A 19,020-nucleotide genomic window follows, 5' to 3' on the forward strand; every position below is an offset into this window, starting at 1 on the left:
TCACATGAACAGTGTTACCGAATATTGCACACACGAGTTCATCGCCACCACAAGTTTATTCATGCGTTCAATGCCCACATTTTTTCATGACCTCGTCCGTAATTAAATTGGCCTCAAGTACAGGCCATGTATGAAGGAAAAAAACTCAACATGGCGACACAAACAGCTGGGACCGCACTGGGATGACCCCGAGGTATTAGGTTCACTGGGTGTTACTCATATACAGGGTCATAGGTAAGTTCCTATATATGGTCATGGGTCAGTGCACATACAGGTACACATGTTAATGTACGTACAGGTCATGAGTCAGTGCACCTACAAGGTCATACGTCATTGCACACACACATCATCAAAGTCATGATAAATATTGTGCGCCACTGTTCTTAGACCGTATGAAACTTATGCTGCGAGTCACATGTAACTGTGCTCAAGTCAAATTTGAGGAAGGTTCATTAGGGTCATCAAGGTTAGCTAAAGGATGGGTGACTTCAGTCATAACCAACGTCATCAAATGTCATAGGGATAGAAATACACTTCTGATATAACCAACGTCATTAAATGTCATAGGGATAGAAATACACTAATGATGTTGATGTCCCACTATCTACAGACTTCTTGTACGTTCGCGTTTATTTAGGTGTTGTGCCACACTTCTTTTGTTGATGTAGCGAGCAAACGTCGTCATAATTCGTTTTTAATTAGTCACATTAATTAAACCGTTTTGTTGTAATATATGAGTCATGTAATAACAGCTTTGTTATAACGCTTTATATACCAAGTAGTAGCTTTGTTATAATATTTGTGCCTTAACTCAAAACACAGAAGAGCAGCTATTTTTTTTATATTAATACACAGTAGAACACATTTCTTATAAAAACCTTATTCATAAGTCTAGGAGCCCGAACAATGTCGATGTGTGTCGTGGAGTAGAGGTCGTTCACAGTCGGGTGGCCGTAAGTGGCTGCACCCCACTGATCAAAGAACGCCCCACCCCCACCCTAACCTCTTTTCTCATTGGTTTCTCAAAACCCTGGAAACAATAGATAACCTAGACGCTTTGGGTTTAAAAAAAATATGCGTTTAGTTTTTTATTACACTGCTGGCTCCCCTGAGTGAGAAAGATATGAATCAGTTGGGGTACATGCAGGTACAACATCAATGCTGAGAATAAACTCAAGTCTTCTTATCAAACTACTGATGGAAATCTTTATATCACGTAATACGTGGCGTACACCGTCAAGGTTGGGTTGGCTGTTTCCAAGTGCCCAGACTTAAATTTTTCGTAAAAGGGGCCTGTCCTTTTTTTTTTATCCAAGGCTGAGGTCGGGTCAAGGGTCACTTTACAAATTGCAATATACAATAATTACAACAAGAAGAATTGGAAGGGTTCATTAAGTAAACTTATTTTAAAAAATCAAACCACTAATTGGCTCATTACAGTATCGCTTGTGGCGGCCCATTATTATCTTTATCCTGGCGGCCCACCAGGATATTTCCGGCGGCCCACCAGGATATTTCCGGCGGCCCACCGGGATATTTCCGGCGACCCAGCGGCCCAGTCTACTCCTGTACTTAGAGGACGAGGCGACTACAATTACATAGGTAGGTCCTAGCATTGCTACAGGGGGAGATTTTCATAAACAGACTCTTGATTTACATGGGCTATTGTTTTTTTTTTTAAGTTTTACTAACCGCAAGTAATTATAATTTTGAAAGCTTTTAGCGAAAAAATAATCAGTTGGATTAAGACTTTAAAACTATTTAAATCCGTCTCAGCACATGTGAACCAACATAGCTGTATCAAGAAATATCTTTAGATCAGTCTCAGCACATATGAACCAACACATGAACCAACAAATGAACCAACATAGCTGTATTAAGAAACATCTTTAGATCAGTCTTGGCACACATGAACCAACATAGCTGTATTAAGAAACATCTTTAGATCAGTCTTGTCACATATGAACCAACATAGCTGTATTAAGAAACATCTTTAGATCAGTCTTGGCACACATGAACCAACATAGCTGTATTAAGAAACATCTTTAGATCAGTCTTGTCACATATGAACCAACATAGCTGTATTAAGAAACATCTTTAGATCAGTCTTGGCACACATGAACCAACATAGCTGTATTAAGAAACATCTTTAGATCAGTCTTGTCACATATGAACCAACATATGAACCAACACATGAACCAACATAGCTGTATTAAGAAACATCTTTAGATCAGTCTTGGCACACATGAACCAACATATGAACCAACACATGAACCAACGTAGCTGTATTAAGAAATATCTTTAGATCAGTCTCAGCACACATGAACCAACACATGAACCAACACATGAACCAACAAATGAGCCAACATAGCTGTATTAAGAAACATCTTTAGATCAGTCTCAGCACACATGAACCAACATATGAACCAACACATGAACCAACGTAGCTGTATTAAGAAACATCTTTAGATCAGCCACAGTACACCTGAAGATCCGGCAAGTTTTCCACCTGGAGACCGAGATTTGAGAGAACTGCTGCCGGGTGGGGTGACCTTTGACCCTGGGTACAGCACCAACCCGTGGTACAACCCTACAAACATCCGCCCCAAGTACCTGGGTACAGCACCAACCCATGCTACAACCCCACAAACATCCACCCCAAGTACATACCTACTTGACTGGGTTTTAAATACAGAAACCAATTATTCTTAAGCATGCTGTAGCGATCGTGTCCTTGAACCAACAATGAACTTTGCTCCGCAAATTAAACAAACATAAAAACGTGTTAAGCTAAGCAAACACAGACCATTTATCCTTACCGTGATATTTTACACACAGTTTAAGACATATTTAAATCGTTCTCCTACTTCACATACTAATTATGTTGTTATGTTACATGAAGGATTCTAACAACCTTCCCTGCAAATATAATTAGGTTGTTATGTTAATTGGAGAATTCCGACAACCTCCTCTTCAGATATATTTATATTATGTTATATGAAGAATTCTGACAACCTTCCCTTCAAATATAATTATGTTATAAGGAGAATTCTGTTTTTAATTGTCACTTGTTAGACTGGAATAATTTTCCCAGAAGTATTTTGTGCTTAATGAAAATAAACCTTTTAGCATTATGCCCAATTGTAAAGCATGTAGTGTTATATTACAATATGAACCCGCTTAAAAGTGAAACAATTTTTTTATGCTATGAGAATGGAGTATTTCGTGCTTAAGAAAACAAAGCTAACAGCACTAAGCCCTATTAAAAACGTCCATCGCTACAATGAGAATTCTGTTCGCCTGAGAACGAAATAATTTTTTGTTGTTGTTAGAGTATTTGTATGCGTTAGAAAAATAAACTAAATAACACTATGCCCTATTAAAAATGTTTACGATGAATAAGAAAAAAAAAAGTTTAACTGTCTGGGTTTCTCTAACCAGCTCTCATCGGAGGTACAAAAAATTCATTGACACTTACACGACCCCTACTTAAAAGGAAACCGCTACATTGAAGAATGAATCTGGCGCCTGTTTTTTGAATGGATGGAGATTTGAAAAGAAATGAAAGGTCACTAAGGGTGTGTGTAAATGTGAAGTTTAAAACTCGAGGTAAATGTAATTGATAAGTGTTTAAAGTTGTTCCAGGCGAGTGACTCGGCTGCTGAAGGAGCCGATGCAGTCAGGCGGGCGTCTGCTGAGGCGCTTCAAAAGACAGTTTAGTTTGGTTTGTTTAGTTGGACTGAGGAACCGGCTAGGCGTCGGGTTGTGGTATTTCATGATGTGATGCTACTTTGTGTTTTTTATATACATAGTCACTAAATTCATTGAGGAAAGTTTTTTTTAACTTTTTCTTATACCTCGGCGAGCAGGGAAGGTGGGAAGTGGTGTTACTTGGGTGTATTTAGATGTGCCCGGTAGAGCTAGTTGGGTGGGGTAGGTATGAGAAGAGTTTGCGGCGTGCACATGCTGTAGTTTGTTGGTTGGTAGGGCAGCGAGGTAAAGGAGTAGATGACATCATGGTAGTAGAGATGGGTGAAGTAGATGACATCATGATGGTAGAGATGGGTGGAGCAGACACGTTGTCATTCTCTAATAGATCAATTATTAATTGTATCATATAATCGTCTGCTAGATAAACACTCACTGAAGCGTCATCACTACACAACTGTTTAGCCTCGAGCCAGATTGTTAATCTCCAAAGCCTAGTTGCAAGAAAATGTATTCCTTCGATTTAGTAACAAGGGTTAAAGGAAAACAATTAATTGTTTTGTTATTATTAAAAACCCATATTCATAATTCAATGTAAACAAGTTGTAAACATATCTTCAAAACACGAAATACGATTCATAAAATACTTTTTTGCACAATTCATGGGGGATCTAATACAAACCTACAAACATAACCACACAGATCAAGGTGGACTAGATACAAACCTACAAACTATTATGCACAATACTAGGTGGGCCACATACAAGCCTACAAACCTATCAGCACAATTCTAGGTGGACCACATATAAACATAAAAACCTATACGCACAATTCTATATGGACCGCATACAAACCTACAAACCTATCAGCACAATTCTAGGTGGACTAGATACAAACCTACAAACCTATATGCACTGAGGTCTGGAGATTTCGACCTGATATTTTCATCTCAGTTCGGGGTATGGTGATGTACGTGGTGGGGGGGGGGGGGGCGACTAGACACAAATACACCCGATGTTGCAGAGGTTGTGCAAATATCATTTCTAAAACGTGGGAAAGGCTAGAGAAGAAACCTGGGGGAAGGGGGGGGGGTGTAAGGTTGGGTCGGGGTGGGGGGGGGCAGTTATGCCGATACACAAGACAAAATATTCTGTATAGGGGGATAAGGAGGGGGAGGGTTAGTTCTAGTTGTTGGATGATACGATAAGGAGAAAAAGAAAATCAACGATAAAGCTGACTGTAGCAAAATGCGATAAAGCGTTTTAAAATCAAGGGGAAATAAATGTGTAATAAGATATCAGATTGAAAAATTACGCTGAATTTTGTAGAGAATGATACAGTAAGTTTATATAATTAACTATTTGAAAATAAAACCAGAATAAAAATGTTAAAAAAAAAATAAAATAAAACCTGTACAAAAAATAAAAGTTTGGGGAATAGTGTAAGAAAAAAAATATCCCCGGGAATGGTGTTAAATATTGGTTTGATGTTATGGGTTAAGATTTTTTGTTTAACAACTTTAGTAAACTGGGATTCTTTAAATAACACTACTAGGTTTTATAATCAGCCCTACCGCCCACTCTACTACCTCGCTTTAGTTCAATCTATCTACCTCCACCACCCGGCCCCCCTCCCTACCCAACCACCCAGCAGATGCGTATCGATGGGGGAGCAGGCCCGGGCGCCGACCTTAGGGGCGCCAAAATGGGTCGGAAAAAGTAATTGAAAATTTGAGGGAGGGGTGCAAATAAAAAGTTTTAGGGGGTGCAAATCAAAGTTTGAGGGGGGGGGGTGCAAATCGAAAGTTGGTCCCTGGGCGCCAGGAAGGGTCGCTACGCCTCTGCCACCCGCCGGCCCTACCCTACTCCCCTGCCCTCACCCTGACAACACTTGACCTCGGTGACCTGCCAGGTCTAACAGACCTATTTGTCCCTAACATCTCCAAGTACTGGCTATTCATGTGTGTGTTTTAAATCATGCCATATTGCTGACAAACTGACCCTAGCTGAGTCATCGTGTCCCAAATGAATTGTTTTTAAAATAAGTCGTGACATACTGACCAACATAAGTCTTTGATCTCGCTGACCTAACCCACCTGACCTAAAACTCTTCTAGACTAAACCACAGCGGCTGACCTTTCCTTTATTCGTCTACCAGTTTCAAATTTCTATCAATATAAAAATAGCTATCACGTGATTCCGCTAGCACTTTATAAACAAAACAAAAACACAAGCAAATCTTCCACGTCAAGGGAAACAACTACAATCAACCCCCGTCAACAAACAGGAGCTAGGTATTTGTAATCTGATCGAGTGATTGCCCCTAGCAAGACAAGGACCGACCTATTTTTACCACGTTTTCTTTAACTTGCTTTCTCTGTGTGTTTATTTATTTATTTATTTGTTTGTCTTTCCAATCCAATCTTGCGATCGAAATTTCTGGCACTTCCCAGTTAGCTAGCGCGCTGAAATTTTCAGGGAAGCTTTCTTTTGGATGACCATTGAATATTCAATTGTTATTATTACTAAATTGATCAATGGAAACATTTTATTGAGCATTTTAGACCGCTATATAATCTATATATATAATTCTCCTCTGCTAGCCATTACAAAAAAAAACCAGCGACGCGTACCTCGCGCGCAGTGAAGCGAACGATCACATGTCGCCACAGGCTTAGGGGCAGAGAATTTAGCTTGAACCGAGTTTAAACTTACAGGAGGTAGGCCAGTTTGGGGGAGACGATATGGTCGAGTGGTTGGGCACACGATTGCTATCCCACTCGACACGGGTTCAAATCTATGTGTTCTAGTCAGTAACGTATTCAAACAATGTGTTTTTTACAAGTTGTCTTTTTACGAGTTGTCTTTTTACGAGTTGTCTTTTTACGAGTTGTCTTCGTTTACCCAAAAAAAGTGAAAAGATAAAATCGATAGCAAGATTTTAATGCAAACAAACAGACAAAGACTAAAAAGTAGAAAATAATAATCATTAAAAAAGTTTTTAAAAACCCACGTTTTCTGATTGAACTAAAAAGTAGAAAATAAATGCTATAGGCCCTACATCACAATAATGCAAGCGATCACTCTACTATAAGCGAGCAAAAACGTGGGGCGCCGTGATTTTCTTACAGTTTCTAATACTGTTGACTCTCTACAAGCTCCCTAATAAAAGTCAATAGTATTATCTAATCAATAGTAATATAACTTTTACTTCGGCGCCCCACGTTTTTGATCGCTTATAGTAGAGTGATCGCTTGCATTATTGTGATGTAGGGCCTATAGCATTTATTTTCTACTTTTTAGTTCAATCAGAAAACGTGGGTTTTTAAAAACTTTTTTAATGATTATTATTTTGTTTAATAGAGTGCCCTTAATAAATTTTCTCGATGGGAGATTTTGCGTCTACCAACACTCCAGAATAATAAAAAAAAAAGCCGTCTAGACTGTTTATATGCCTGGAAGTATTAATGAACCCTTGATTCACTCAGTTCAGGTAGGGAACCCACCCTGCCAACCCTGCCAACCCTTCCAGCGTGCTTCACGGAACGTAGACAAAAGCCGCACGAACACAAATAAACGCAAAAAACGTGTCGGCTCTAGAGAGAAGAGCTCCTAATCTGAAACCCATTCTGTGGGAGGGGAGAAGTTATATTTCGCACGGTATTTCACACACGTACCGGTAGTAAGGAAAACAGCTCGCTAAACATTAGCAATCAATTGTAGCCTAAAGTATCACTTTGATGGAGAAAGGTCGCTTTACCTTCGCGTTACTATAGGTAGCTTTTGACGCAGTGGGTCTCACATGAAGGGGTTGGATACCCTAGAAAAATATTAGCGTTGTATTGAAAACAAATGGGTGAGCTAAATAAATTGTGGGTTGCGAGTAGTGTAGTGGCGAATTAGGGGAATTAAAGTTTTGGAATGATAAGACAGTCAATGTCAGCTGTTGGGAGTTATGACAGCCAATATCAGTTATTGGGAGTTATGACAGTCAAGTCAGTTGTTGTGAGATGATAAATCCTGTCATGGGAAATTGTATTCTATTTTCCCACATAAGTAGAAAAGCTGCAATCTGACTACCAAAACAGAGCTCAGGTAGAATCTTTTAGTTAAAGTAGCACACACTGAGCGAGAATCTTGTATGTGACGTCACTGTCCACTAGGAGCAGTTAGAGGGACTGGTCAATCATGTTGGTGCTAGGGGAAATCTTGGCGCAGGCCAACACTCCAGTTGGCCAACACTCAAGTTGGCCAACATTTTAGTTGGCCAACGGCAGATTTGTAGCAACCCATTCCGGCGTCCGGGGCCTACTATCAATGTAGCGCCCCACATTAAAACTTTGTTATTCGCATTGGCGAAAAAGGCGCCCCCCCCCCTCCACACACAGCAATTAAGGTAATCAGAAGGTAAAGCATTGTAGCAGTCTTTTTCTTAAATTCGACTGTGCAGAATGAACTTTTTTTTTTTGCACCAATCCACCCTGTTTGGCGCACCCCTTGGTTCAGCGCCCGGGGCGGCCGCGATACCCACCCTACCCTAGCGACCCCCATGACCAACGGTCCAGTTGGTCGATGTATCATCAGGTCTCTGATAACAAATCGACCAAGAAAAGAGAACCAACGTAGCGTGGATCTAGTGCTATTCACTTTTGATCCAACAACAGCGGCAACATCCACTTTAACCAGCTACATCAGGCCAAGCTGAAAAACGCTTTGAAGCAGTGCCCGAATTTTACAAAATAAAAAAAAAACGTCATAAATGTGTTTAAGTTGCACGAGCTTTGTAAAACAAATTAAAACATCTTTTTTTCTCTTTAAGTGTAAAGTTCAGCAGGTCATATGTTTAATGCAGCTGGTGCGAGAGATAAACATCTGGGTATCTCCGCATGCCATAGCGCTAAGACGGTTACATGGGTAGCTGTTGGTGTGGGTTGTTTTTTTACCTAGCCAGTCCTTGTGTACCAGAAAAGCGTCTGTTTTTTTTTAAAATGTATTTATTCTATACTGTCTAGATGTATCTAATCCCAAGGCAGACCCAGCTCCGTGCAGGGTGGATCCATGTCGACCTTCACCTTACCAGTTCGCTTTTTACTAGGGCGGGATGACAAAACACTTAAGGAATGTGTTAAAGAGTGTGCATGGTATCGTTAGCGTGATTTGAAGAGCGCAACAGCTGCAGTGCAGCGAGTAGCTGAATGCACGGGAGATAGGGAATCGATGCTTCTCGTAGTCGAGTACTTGTATTCTATAACACACGACACACGCGATTCTGTCTGTCATCGGTCTCAGTATTCGTATATCCGATTATTAAACCGTTTACTGTCTAGAAAACAGTTAATGTAGCACGGTCTTGCTTACTTTCCACCCCCAACCCTAGCTAAAGTTCCCTCAACACAAACAATAATGTTTGAGATTTACCACCCCACACTTGAGACTTATATCCCCGTCTTCACGATAGCTCTACTAATTCCAAGAGCTTCTGGAGACATTAGCTCCTCTAACTCTCAACTACAGTAGACATTAGCTCTTCTAACTCCCAACTACAGGAGACATTAGCTCCTCTAACTCCCAACTACAGGAGACATTAGCTCCTCTAACTCCCAACTACAGGAGACATTAGCTCCTCTAACTCCCAGAACTACCATGGACATTAGCTCCTTTAACTCCCAACTACAGGAGACATTAGCTCCTCTAACTCCCAACTACAGGAGACATTAGCTCCTCTAACTCCCAACTACAGGAGACATTAGCTCCTCTAACTCCCAGAACTACCATGGACATTAGCTCCTCTAACTCCCAACTACAGGAGACATTAGCTCCTCTAACTCCCAACTACAGGAGACATTAGCTCCTCTAACTCCTAACTACAGGAGACATTAGCTCCTCTAACTCCCAACTACAGGAGACATTAGCTCCTCTAACTCCCAACTACAGGAGACATTAGCTCTTCTAACTCCCAGAGCTATTGGAGACATTAGCTCCTCTAACTTGATGTTTTTCACATTTACTGACATCTACCTAGCTCACCTACCCCCTCTACCTGCCCCCACCCCCTACCGTCGCTAATTACTCAAAGTTTTAATCCTAAACTCATCACGTTTGGCTGCTGACCAGCCTTACTGCTCACCACATGCACATTCCAGCAACTACTGCAGATGGGTGTAACTAGGTTCTTGTCATATTTTGTCTCACCTCTAACTAAAGATCGGTAGCGAAAAAAAAAACCATCAACATGATTATAAAATTGGCAAGTTGTGTTATTTAAAAGTTGGCACGTCGTTCAATTATTTATGATTTCGGAATTAAAATTAATTTCAGGTTTAGCTTCTTTTTTAGCCAAAAAGCCGTTTGAGACGACTAATTATTTTTTTTTTGGAAGGGGAACCCAATTAAAAGACAAATTACTTTTTGGCCGGGGAACTTAATTAAATGACAACACATTTTGGACCTAGAAACTAAAACAAATGACAAATTATTGTGTGGCTATAGAACTTAATAAAATGACAACATACTTTTTACCAGGGAACCTAAGCGACAATGGCGACCATAAAATTTTCAAATTTCATCAGGTGTGAAAATAGCCGGCATAACCTCAGGACGACTAAACTCACGATAAATCTGAACATAAATCTGAACGTGCTGATGCAACAAACGAACCAATCTCGTAACCCATATGATCACGCTAAATGATAGGATCACGCTAAATGATAGGGTCACGCTAAATGATAGGATCACGCTAAATGATAGGATCACGCTAAATGATAGGATCACGCTAAATGATAGGGTCACGCTAAATGATAGGGTCACGCTAAATAGTATGATCACGCTAAATGGTATGATCACGCTAAATGATAGGATCACGCTAAATGATAGGGTCATGCTAAATGATATGATCATGCTAAATGATAGGATCACGCTAAATTATAGGATCACGCTAAATTATAGGATCACGCTAAATTATAGGATCACGCTAAATTATAGGATCACGCTAAATGATAGCATCACGCTAAATAGTATGATCACGCTAAATGGTATGATCACGCTAAATGATAGGATCACGCTAAATGATAGAGTCATGCTAAATTATAGGATCACGCTAAATTATAGGATCACGCTAAATTATAGGATCACGCTAAATGATAGCATCACGCTAAATAGTATGATCACGCTAAATGGTATGATCACGCTAAATGATAGGATCACGCTAAATGACAGGATCACGCTAAATGATAGGGTCACCCTAAATGATAGCATCACGCTAAATGATAGGATCACGCTAAGCGGAGTCACTCCCTGCATTTCCGGCTCTACAGCGGGCGATAATCTGGCCATATGTGAACTTGAATCTCCCCATATGTGAACCTGACTCCCCCATATGTTGTCGGAATGACTCCCCCCTTCTCCCACCCCGCTTAAGCTGCAGTTAAAGCTCGCGTTTCCCCGCCTTCTCGCCAGATGTCGAACTTCGCCACTAGGAGAATTACACACTTGGTCTGATATACTAGTACAGGCTCATACACATTTTTTTAATCAACACCTGCTTTCTACTTAACTGATGCGGCAATCTAATCAATCGTCTAATTTTTAAAAAATTTATTAAATTTAATATGTAGGATTTATTTTATTTACTGTCCCACCCTCCTGCCCCCAGCCCCCAAAGATGGCAGAGTTTGATGGCTGCGAGATCATGATGGTAGTTTTAGGGACAGCGATAAACTTATCACGACAGTCCTAAGTCTGAGTGTTAGGGACAGCGATAAACTTATCACTGCAGTCCAATAAGCTAAGTGTAGCAGACAAAATGGCACTAATTCCTGTTTTAAGTGGGTTCGTGTTTAATCCTCTGGCGGAAACCTAGAGCCGGGACGAGTGAAATTCTAGAAGTACCAGTGTATCCCACTGTATACCGTATCGTTGAGGGGGAGGGGGGAGGTGTGTGCTTGATCTACGGCATCAGGGTAAGGGAGGGGGTGGTGGGGGTGGTGGGACAGTGGTGTAGAATTCGTCAGGGTTTGAATTTCAAGAAATTAAGATGGCAAACGCCAACTGTCTACATTTTTCTAGCGAGATCTTTCCATTACGTGCAGTCCCAAGTTGAAACACAGCAGTTTTAATTGAAATAGACGTTATACTTTGATAAATATAAACTTTCTAGAAAAGCAAATGTATGAAGAAGTTGTACATCGTATTAGCGGTTCCCAAAGCCGATATTGTTATCTAACCTTACATGTTTAGTGGTTCCCGATGTTTTTACCAATCATGTAGATAGACCCATTCAGGACATTTTTACTGTAGGAAACATCTCAAGAAAAGTCCCCCTTTTTGAACCTGACGGTCCATGGGGCAAGTGCAGTAGAGTTCACCTGTTTCCGCGACCTCGGCATATGAAGGGATAGAGTGATCAGCGCTATGCCCAGTCGCCTGTAATTCAGTGTTTCTTTAAGACTTGTTTCTCCAGGTTGGGGGGGGGGGGGGGGCACTTGATATTTTCGGTGGGCGGACTAAATTTTCGGGGGGGGGGGGGGGGGGGCGGACACTGGTAAAAATATAAGTAAAAGTATATTTTTTCTATATAAATTCCATTTCGTTCAAGGGGAGGGGGTGGGGCTAATAGATGCCTGGAAGAAACTAACTCTAATTTCCCCAAAGTGAGCTAGGTACCTATCAGCATCGGACTTAAACTTATTTATATGGTTGGTGTGTCTGCTGTCTGCCTTTTGTCTGGCTTTTTGTCTGGTTGTCTGGTTTGGCTGTTTGTCTGACTGTTTGTCTGTCTGGATAGTTCTTGATCCGTGTACACCGCGCCACACGCATACGATTAGCATAACTGAATGGTAAATGGGAGATGGTAGCTACAGATAAAATGTAAAAAGGTTTTAATATCATCCAGTCACTAGGTTTACAGTTGGAAAGGACAGGGTGAGGGGGGGGGGAGGCTGATATGTGCTTTTTGATGAGTCATAGCTTGTTAATTCACATACGTAGAATAGATTCATGTAATATGCACGCTTTGCTAAATGTGCTGATGTAAACCGTCCCACAACTAGTGCTTTTTTATAGACATGTTTCTTTGGGGGTGGGGGGCACTTAAAACTTTAAGGGGGAAGAAACTTTCGGGGTCAATGCCCCCTCCCCCACAAAGAGATGCCTGAAAGAAACTCTGCCCACAAGGATGTAGAACAGTAGGCTACAACTATCCGTGATAAGCTGTTCGAGGGGTTAACGGGATTCCAGAATATTGCTATGTTTACAAATTAATTGCACAGTTTAGAGAAAAAGATGAATCGGACATCTAAAGCGAAAACGTGCTAGAAATATAAAATATAAAAGAAAAAATAATTGCACTTGATAGGGTGAACGCTGGAAAAGGTCCATGTTGTAAAAACGATCAGGTAAAATATGTGATGTAGACAGTACTTACAAAACCTTCTGACAGAGGTAAAATATGTAGACAGTACAAAACCTTTGACAGAGGTAAAATATGTGATGTAGACAGTACTTACAAAACCTTCTGACAGAGGTAAAATATGTAGACAGTACAAAACCTTTGACAGAGGTAAAATATGTGATGTAGACAGTACTCACAAGACCTTCTGACAGAGGTAAAATATGTGATGTAGACAGTACTCACCAGACCATTGCAGACAGAAAGTGCCACACGAGAGTTGTCGTCCCCAGTCACGTGACCAAAATAATGACATCCTCTGTGAGGCTCGAGCGACGAGATCCTGGAATCCGAGGCGTTCTTGAAGTCTGAGACCTTACGCTCCACAATGGCGGACGGTGCCAGCAGAATCTTGTTGGGTGTCAGCTCCACCGTGACGCGCCCCTGGGGGTGCAGGGCGATCTGGTAGTGTAGCTTCTCATCGTGGGCGTCCCCAGGGGGCGGCGACACGTTCTCGCTCCCCGTGTGTCTTTTAGACCGGCCTGGAAATGTTGGCTTGGCGCGAAGGTCAAAGGTTAAATGGCGGCCGGTGTGGTCCACCCTACTGGGTGTGGAGATATGGAAGTCTGTCAAGTCTTGAGCAAAATTACCTGGGGACAAGAGGGTTATGGTCAAGTTTCATTGGGTCAATATGGTCAAGTTTCATTAGGTCAATATGTTAAAATCTTGAGCAAAATTACCTGGACACAAGAGGTTTATGGACATAGTTTCGGTAAATCAATATAGTCAAGTTCTGATGGTCATAGTTTGATGGTAGTGGTTTCAATAAAACTAAATAATCAAAACTTTTGCAGTAATAGTTTCATGAAACAATTTAGTCAAGTTTCGATGAAACCCTAGAGTCGTTTAGATTGTGCTAGTTTCAAATGGTCAAGTTTTCATAGTCAAAGTTTGATGGCAGTAGTTTCAATAAAACATTTTTTTAAATAATTGCATTTATAGTTTCATTAAAGCAATATTGTCAAGTTTCAATGATACTTGTTTAAATAGGGCAATTTGGTTAATTTTGATGGTAATAATTTCAATAACGTCTAATAAAAGCTATTAGCTGGTGTTATAATATATACAACTGTTTATATTACCTCTTGGTAGTCAGCATAAACTGTTTTTTTCATATTAAATATTTTATTATGTATAGATTCAAGTTAAAACAGGCTGACAAAAAATAGAGATTAAACGAATCAAGTTGAATCAAATTTATACTATCGGGAAGCTCTAATCAAATAACAACGTAAATAGCAACGTAAATAGCAACGTAACCAACTCTCTCAGCCTCGAAAACCAGATTCAGCATCATCAGTTTACTTCACCCGCGACAGCAACTTGAATCAATGCCGTTGACGACCGCAGGCTATACGATGCATGATAGCTCTGTAACACGATGATCAATGAAACTAAACGAAGGACATCAAGAGCATGCAGTAGCGGACTTTATCCCCACCAGATAAAACTAGGGCCCTCTATGAGAATTTGGTCCCTCTTGGCGCGGTTATTAAGTATCAAATTAAAGATAAGGTTAATCTAAAGCTTTAGATTAAAAGCCCGAAGCGGAGTCGTTGTGACGGAGGATTACAATGTAGGCTTTAATCTCGAGTCAAGTTGAAGTTTGTTAAGTCTAAGACGTGCTTCCCCCCCCCCCCATCTTCAATTTGTTCTCTAAGATATGTTCCCCTACCTCAGTTTAGTGTCTAAGATGGGCCCCCCTCCCCTCTCAATAAATGTAGTTACAATATTATCTTCAATGGGCGACTGCTGGAGTTTTAACGTGGGCTAGTCTATGAAGGTGCTGTTATAGTTGAGTAACGTCAAACAAATTTTGACACAACGTCATGCATGTTGGCGTTGCTAAACAAAGTAGTTTTTGCAGCCCAATAATAAAAAGAATACACTGATGTGGAAAATAAACCGAACAGTTGGGGCGAAGAAGATATTAGTAGGTGGCCTGGCTTTGGGATTTGGTTTTGTTACATCGTATCATCATCTTTTCCCGTTCGTGCCCAAGACACATGGGGAAGATGAAGTAGAGTTGATCTGTTTCAGGGACCTTGGCATATTAGGGGATTGTTCGTCAGTACTATGCCCAGACGCCTTTATTTTCAATAACGTGAGTTACGTACCCATCAGAATTGGGTGGACAGGGATAGGTCTACATACTTGAACCCGGTACATCGTATGGTCAGTTTATCTGGTGAATTGATTTCGTGACTTCATTATGTGAGTAGGTTTTTTTCCTACAATAAAATGACTGTAAAAACAAGGTATTCCCGGCCCACGATACTTTTCCAACCTACTCCCCCCCCCCCCCACCTTACTCGAAACCCCTGCTCCACATTAGACCCGACATGAAGCTGGTTTAGTTATGTTTTCTACAACAACCCGGCATCGGTATATGAACCATCAGGGACATCACGTGACAACAGCATTACGTGACAACAGTAGCACATGACAACAGCATCACGTGACCACAGCATCACGTGACAACAGCATCACGTGACAACAGTAGCACATGACAAACAGCTTCACGTGACAACAGCATCACGTGACCACAGCATCACGTGATAACAACATCACGTGACAACAGTAGCACATGACAAACAGCTTCACGTGACAACAGCATCACGTTACCACAGCATCACGTGACAACAGTAGCACATGACAACAGCATCACGTGACCTCAGCATCACGTGACAGCAGCATCACGTGACCACATCATCACGTGACCACATCATCACGTGACAACATCATCACGTGACAGCAGCATCACGTGACCACAGCATCACGTGACAACAGTAGCACATGACAAACAGCTTCACGTGACAACAGCATCACGTGACAACATCATCACGCGGTGGTGCGCCAACAACCAGTGAGTTGTGCCCTGGTCCTTACCCTAGCGCAGAGTCTTCTAACACCTACTGTGATCTCCTACATTACCCACCGCACGCATGGATAGTGGATTCAAAATGTTATTCATCCACCAACCCACCAAGCCATCCAATCAACCATCCATCCACCTACCCATCCACCCACCCATCCTCTCCATCTAACCACCCACCCATCCACTCATCCCACATTCTCCATCCACACACACTCTCCATCCGCCCACCCATCCATCTACCCACCCACCCTCTCAATCCAACCACCCTCCAACAACCCATCCAACCACCCACTCCATCCACCCACCCTATCAATTAACCCACCCACCCTCTCCATCCAACCACATATCCACCCACCCATCCACCCGCCCTATCCATCAATCCGCCCACACTCTCCATCCACCCACTCATCCACCTTCTCCATCCACCCACCCTCTCCATCCACCCACCCATCCACCCACCCATCCGCCCACCCCCTCCACCACCCCTGCTTTATAACACAGCCTCTAAGTGAACAGCAAACGACAGCCGGCATCACACTAGATTAAATATTATTCACCTGTCGTGTAGATGAGAGATAATAATACACAAGTGATAAAACGGTCTACCGTAAGTTGCTCTATTTATAAACCTATCAGTTTGTTTTTCCGGTACTTGTCAAGTCAATGACAGCATCCTAACGATGGTATTTGCTAATCAGGAGACGTCAGCTCTAGACCATTGAGGAAAACTTTTGTAAGCTGATGTGTTTGTTTCTTCAGTTCCTTCACGTACAATTTATGCGTGGTATCCACATCCATCTAGAGCGTGGTATCCACACAATCAGTGCGTGTTATCCACATCCATCTAGAGCGAGTTATCCACATCCATCTAGTGCGTGGTATCCACAACAAATCAAATTGTGTCTTTCAAAGGTTCACATAAGTGCCGCTCTGACATACCACTCTGACGTGTTCCTCTGACGTGTGACGTGTTCCTCTGACGTGTGACGTGTTGCTCTGACGTGTGACGTGTTCCTTTGACGTGTGACGTGTTCCTCTGACGTGTGACGTGTTCCTCTGACGTGTGACGTGAGTCTGGCACGTGACGCTCTGACCCCACGTGACGATGTACCAGATACCTCTTCTGATACCAGCGACCAAGCCAGAGGCGCAGCAATCCTTCCCGGCGCCCGGGGACAAACTTTCAATTTGGCGCCCCCCTCGGGAACCTTTCAATTTTCAATTACCACCCCCCCCTCAAACTTTAAATGTGCAATCCCCCCCCCCCCCCCCACTCTCAAACTTTTCATTTGCACCACACCCCATATATTTTTTATATTTATAATGCAAAAGTGCAGCTAAAAAGAGATTTTAATATGTTTTTTCAAGCCATTTTGGCGCCCCCTAAGGTAAGCGCCCGGGGACATACGTACCCCCCTCTCGCTACGCCTCTAGTCCAGGCGGCCGTCCTACAACTCCCAGCCAGCAGCCAATATGTTGCTGTCGTTTGACGCCGTTTTTCATTTATCTGGCGCCACTCATGACACAAGCGCCAGTGGTAGACTTGACTCCAGTGGTAGACTTGACTCCAGTGGTAGGCTTGACTCCAGTGACTCCAGTGGTAGACTTGACTCCAGTGACTCCAGTGGTAGGCTTGACTCCAGTGGTAGACTTGACTCCAGTGGTAGACTTGACTCCAGTGGTAGGCTTGACTCCAGTGACTCCAGTGGTAGACTTGACTCCAGTGGTAGATTTGACTCCAGTGGTAGACTTGACTCCAGTGGTAGGCTTGACTCCAGTGGTAGGCTTGACTCCAGTGGTAGACTTGACTCCAGTGGTAGACTTGACTCTAGTGGTAGACTTGACTCCAGTGACTCCAGTGGTAGACTTGACTCCAGTGGTAGACTTGACTCTAGTGGTAGACTTGACTCCAGTGACTCCAGTGACTCCAGTGGTAGACTTGACTCCAGTGACTCCAGTGGTAGGCTTCACTCCAGTGGTAGGCTTGACTCCAGTGGTAGACTTGACTCCAGTGGTAGGCTTGACTCCAGTGACTCCAGTGGTAGACTTGACTCCAGTGACTCCAGTGGTAGACTTGACTCCAGTGGTAGACTTGACTCCAGTGGTAGGCTTGACTCCAGTGACTCCAGTGGTAGACTTGACTCCAGTGACTCCAGTGGTAGGCTTGACTCCAGTGGTAGGCTTGACTCCAGTGGTAGACGACTCCAGTGACTCCAGTGGTAGACTTGACTCCAGTGACTCCAGTGGTAGACTTGACTCCAGTGACTCCAGTGGTAGACTTGACTCCAGTGGTAGACTTGACTCCAGTGGTAGACGACTCCAGTGACTCCAGTGGTAGACTTGACTCCAGTGACTCCAGTGGTAGACTTGACTCCAGTGACTCCAGTGGTAGACTTGACTCCAGTGGTAGGCTTGACTCCAGTGGTAGACTTGACTCCAGTGACTCCAGTGGTAGACTTGACTCCAGTGACTCCAGTGGTAGACTTGACTCCAGTGGTAGACTTGACTCCAGTGGTAGACTTGACTCCAGTGACTCCAGTGGTAGACTTGACTCCAGTGGTAGACTTGACTCCAGTGACTCCAGTGGTAGACTTGACTCCAGTGGTAGGCTTGACTCCAGTGGTAGACTTGACTACAGTGACTCCAGTGGTAGACTTGACTCCAGTGACTCCAGTGGTAGACTTGACTCCAGTGGTAGACTTGACTCCAGTGGTAGACTTGACTCCAGTGACTCCAGTGGTAGACTTGACTCCAGTGGTAGGCTTGATTCAAGCGCTTATGTCAAAGTGACACAGGCATGTGATGGAGCGAGCTCAGCCCCATTATGTGACGGGAAACCTCGAGTGCACCAATGACGTGTAGACCAGCAGCATCTCACGACCCACGGTGAAAAGATCAACACCCTGACCCCCACCTCGCTCCCACTTCTCGACCCCTGACATGACCCCACCCTCCCAACTACCGACTGTCTGGCTGAGGATTGTCTGCCC

The 19,020-nt window shown here is 42.7% G+C and overlaps 1 protein-coding gene across 1 annotated transcript in view; it reads right to left on the reverse strand.

The window, feature by feature from the left end:
* Positions 1-19,020, reverse strand: part of LOC131951247 (A disintegrin and metalloproteinase with thrombospondin motifs 7) — a 116,768-nt gene that overhangs the window by 42,680 nt on the left and 55,068 nt on the right. The window contains exon 3 of the mRNA XM_059313598.1: positions 13,339-13,742. Coding sequence (XP_059169581.1) covers positions 13,339-13,742 — 404 coding nt within the window. The remainder of the gene's footprint in view (positions 1-13,338; positions 13,743-19,020) is intronic.

Source organism: Physella acuta, unplaced genomic scaffold (assembly GCF_028476545.2).
Source record: "Physella acuta isolate Inbredline_101_S28 unplaced genomic scaffold, ASM2847654v3 ptg000805l, whole genome shotgun sequence".
In the NCBI taxonomy this organism is placed as follows: domain Eukaryota; kingdom Metazoa; phylum Mollusca; class Gastropoda; family Physidae; genus Physella; species Physella acuta.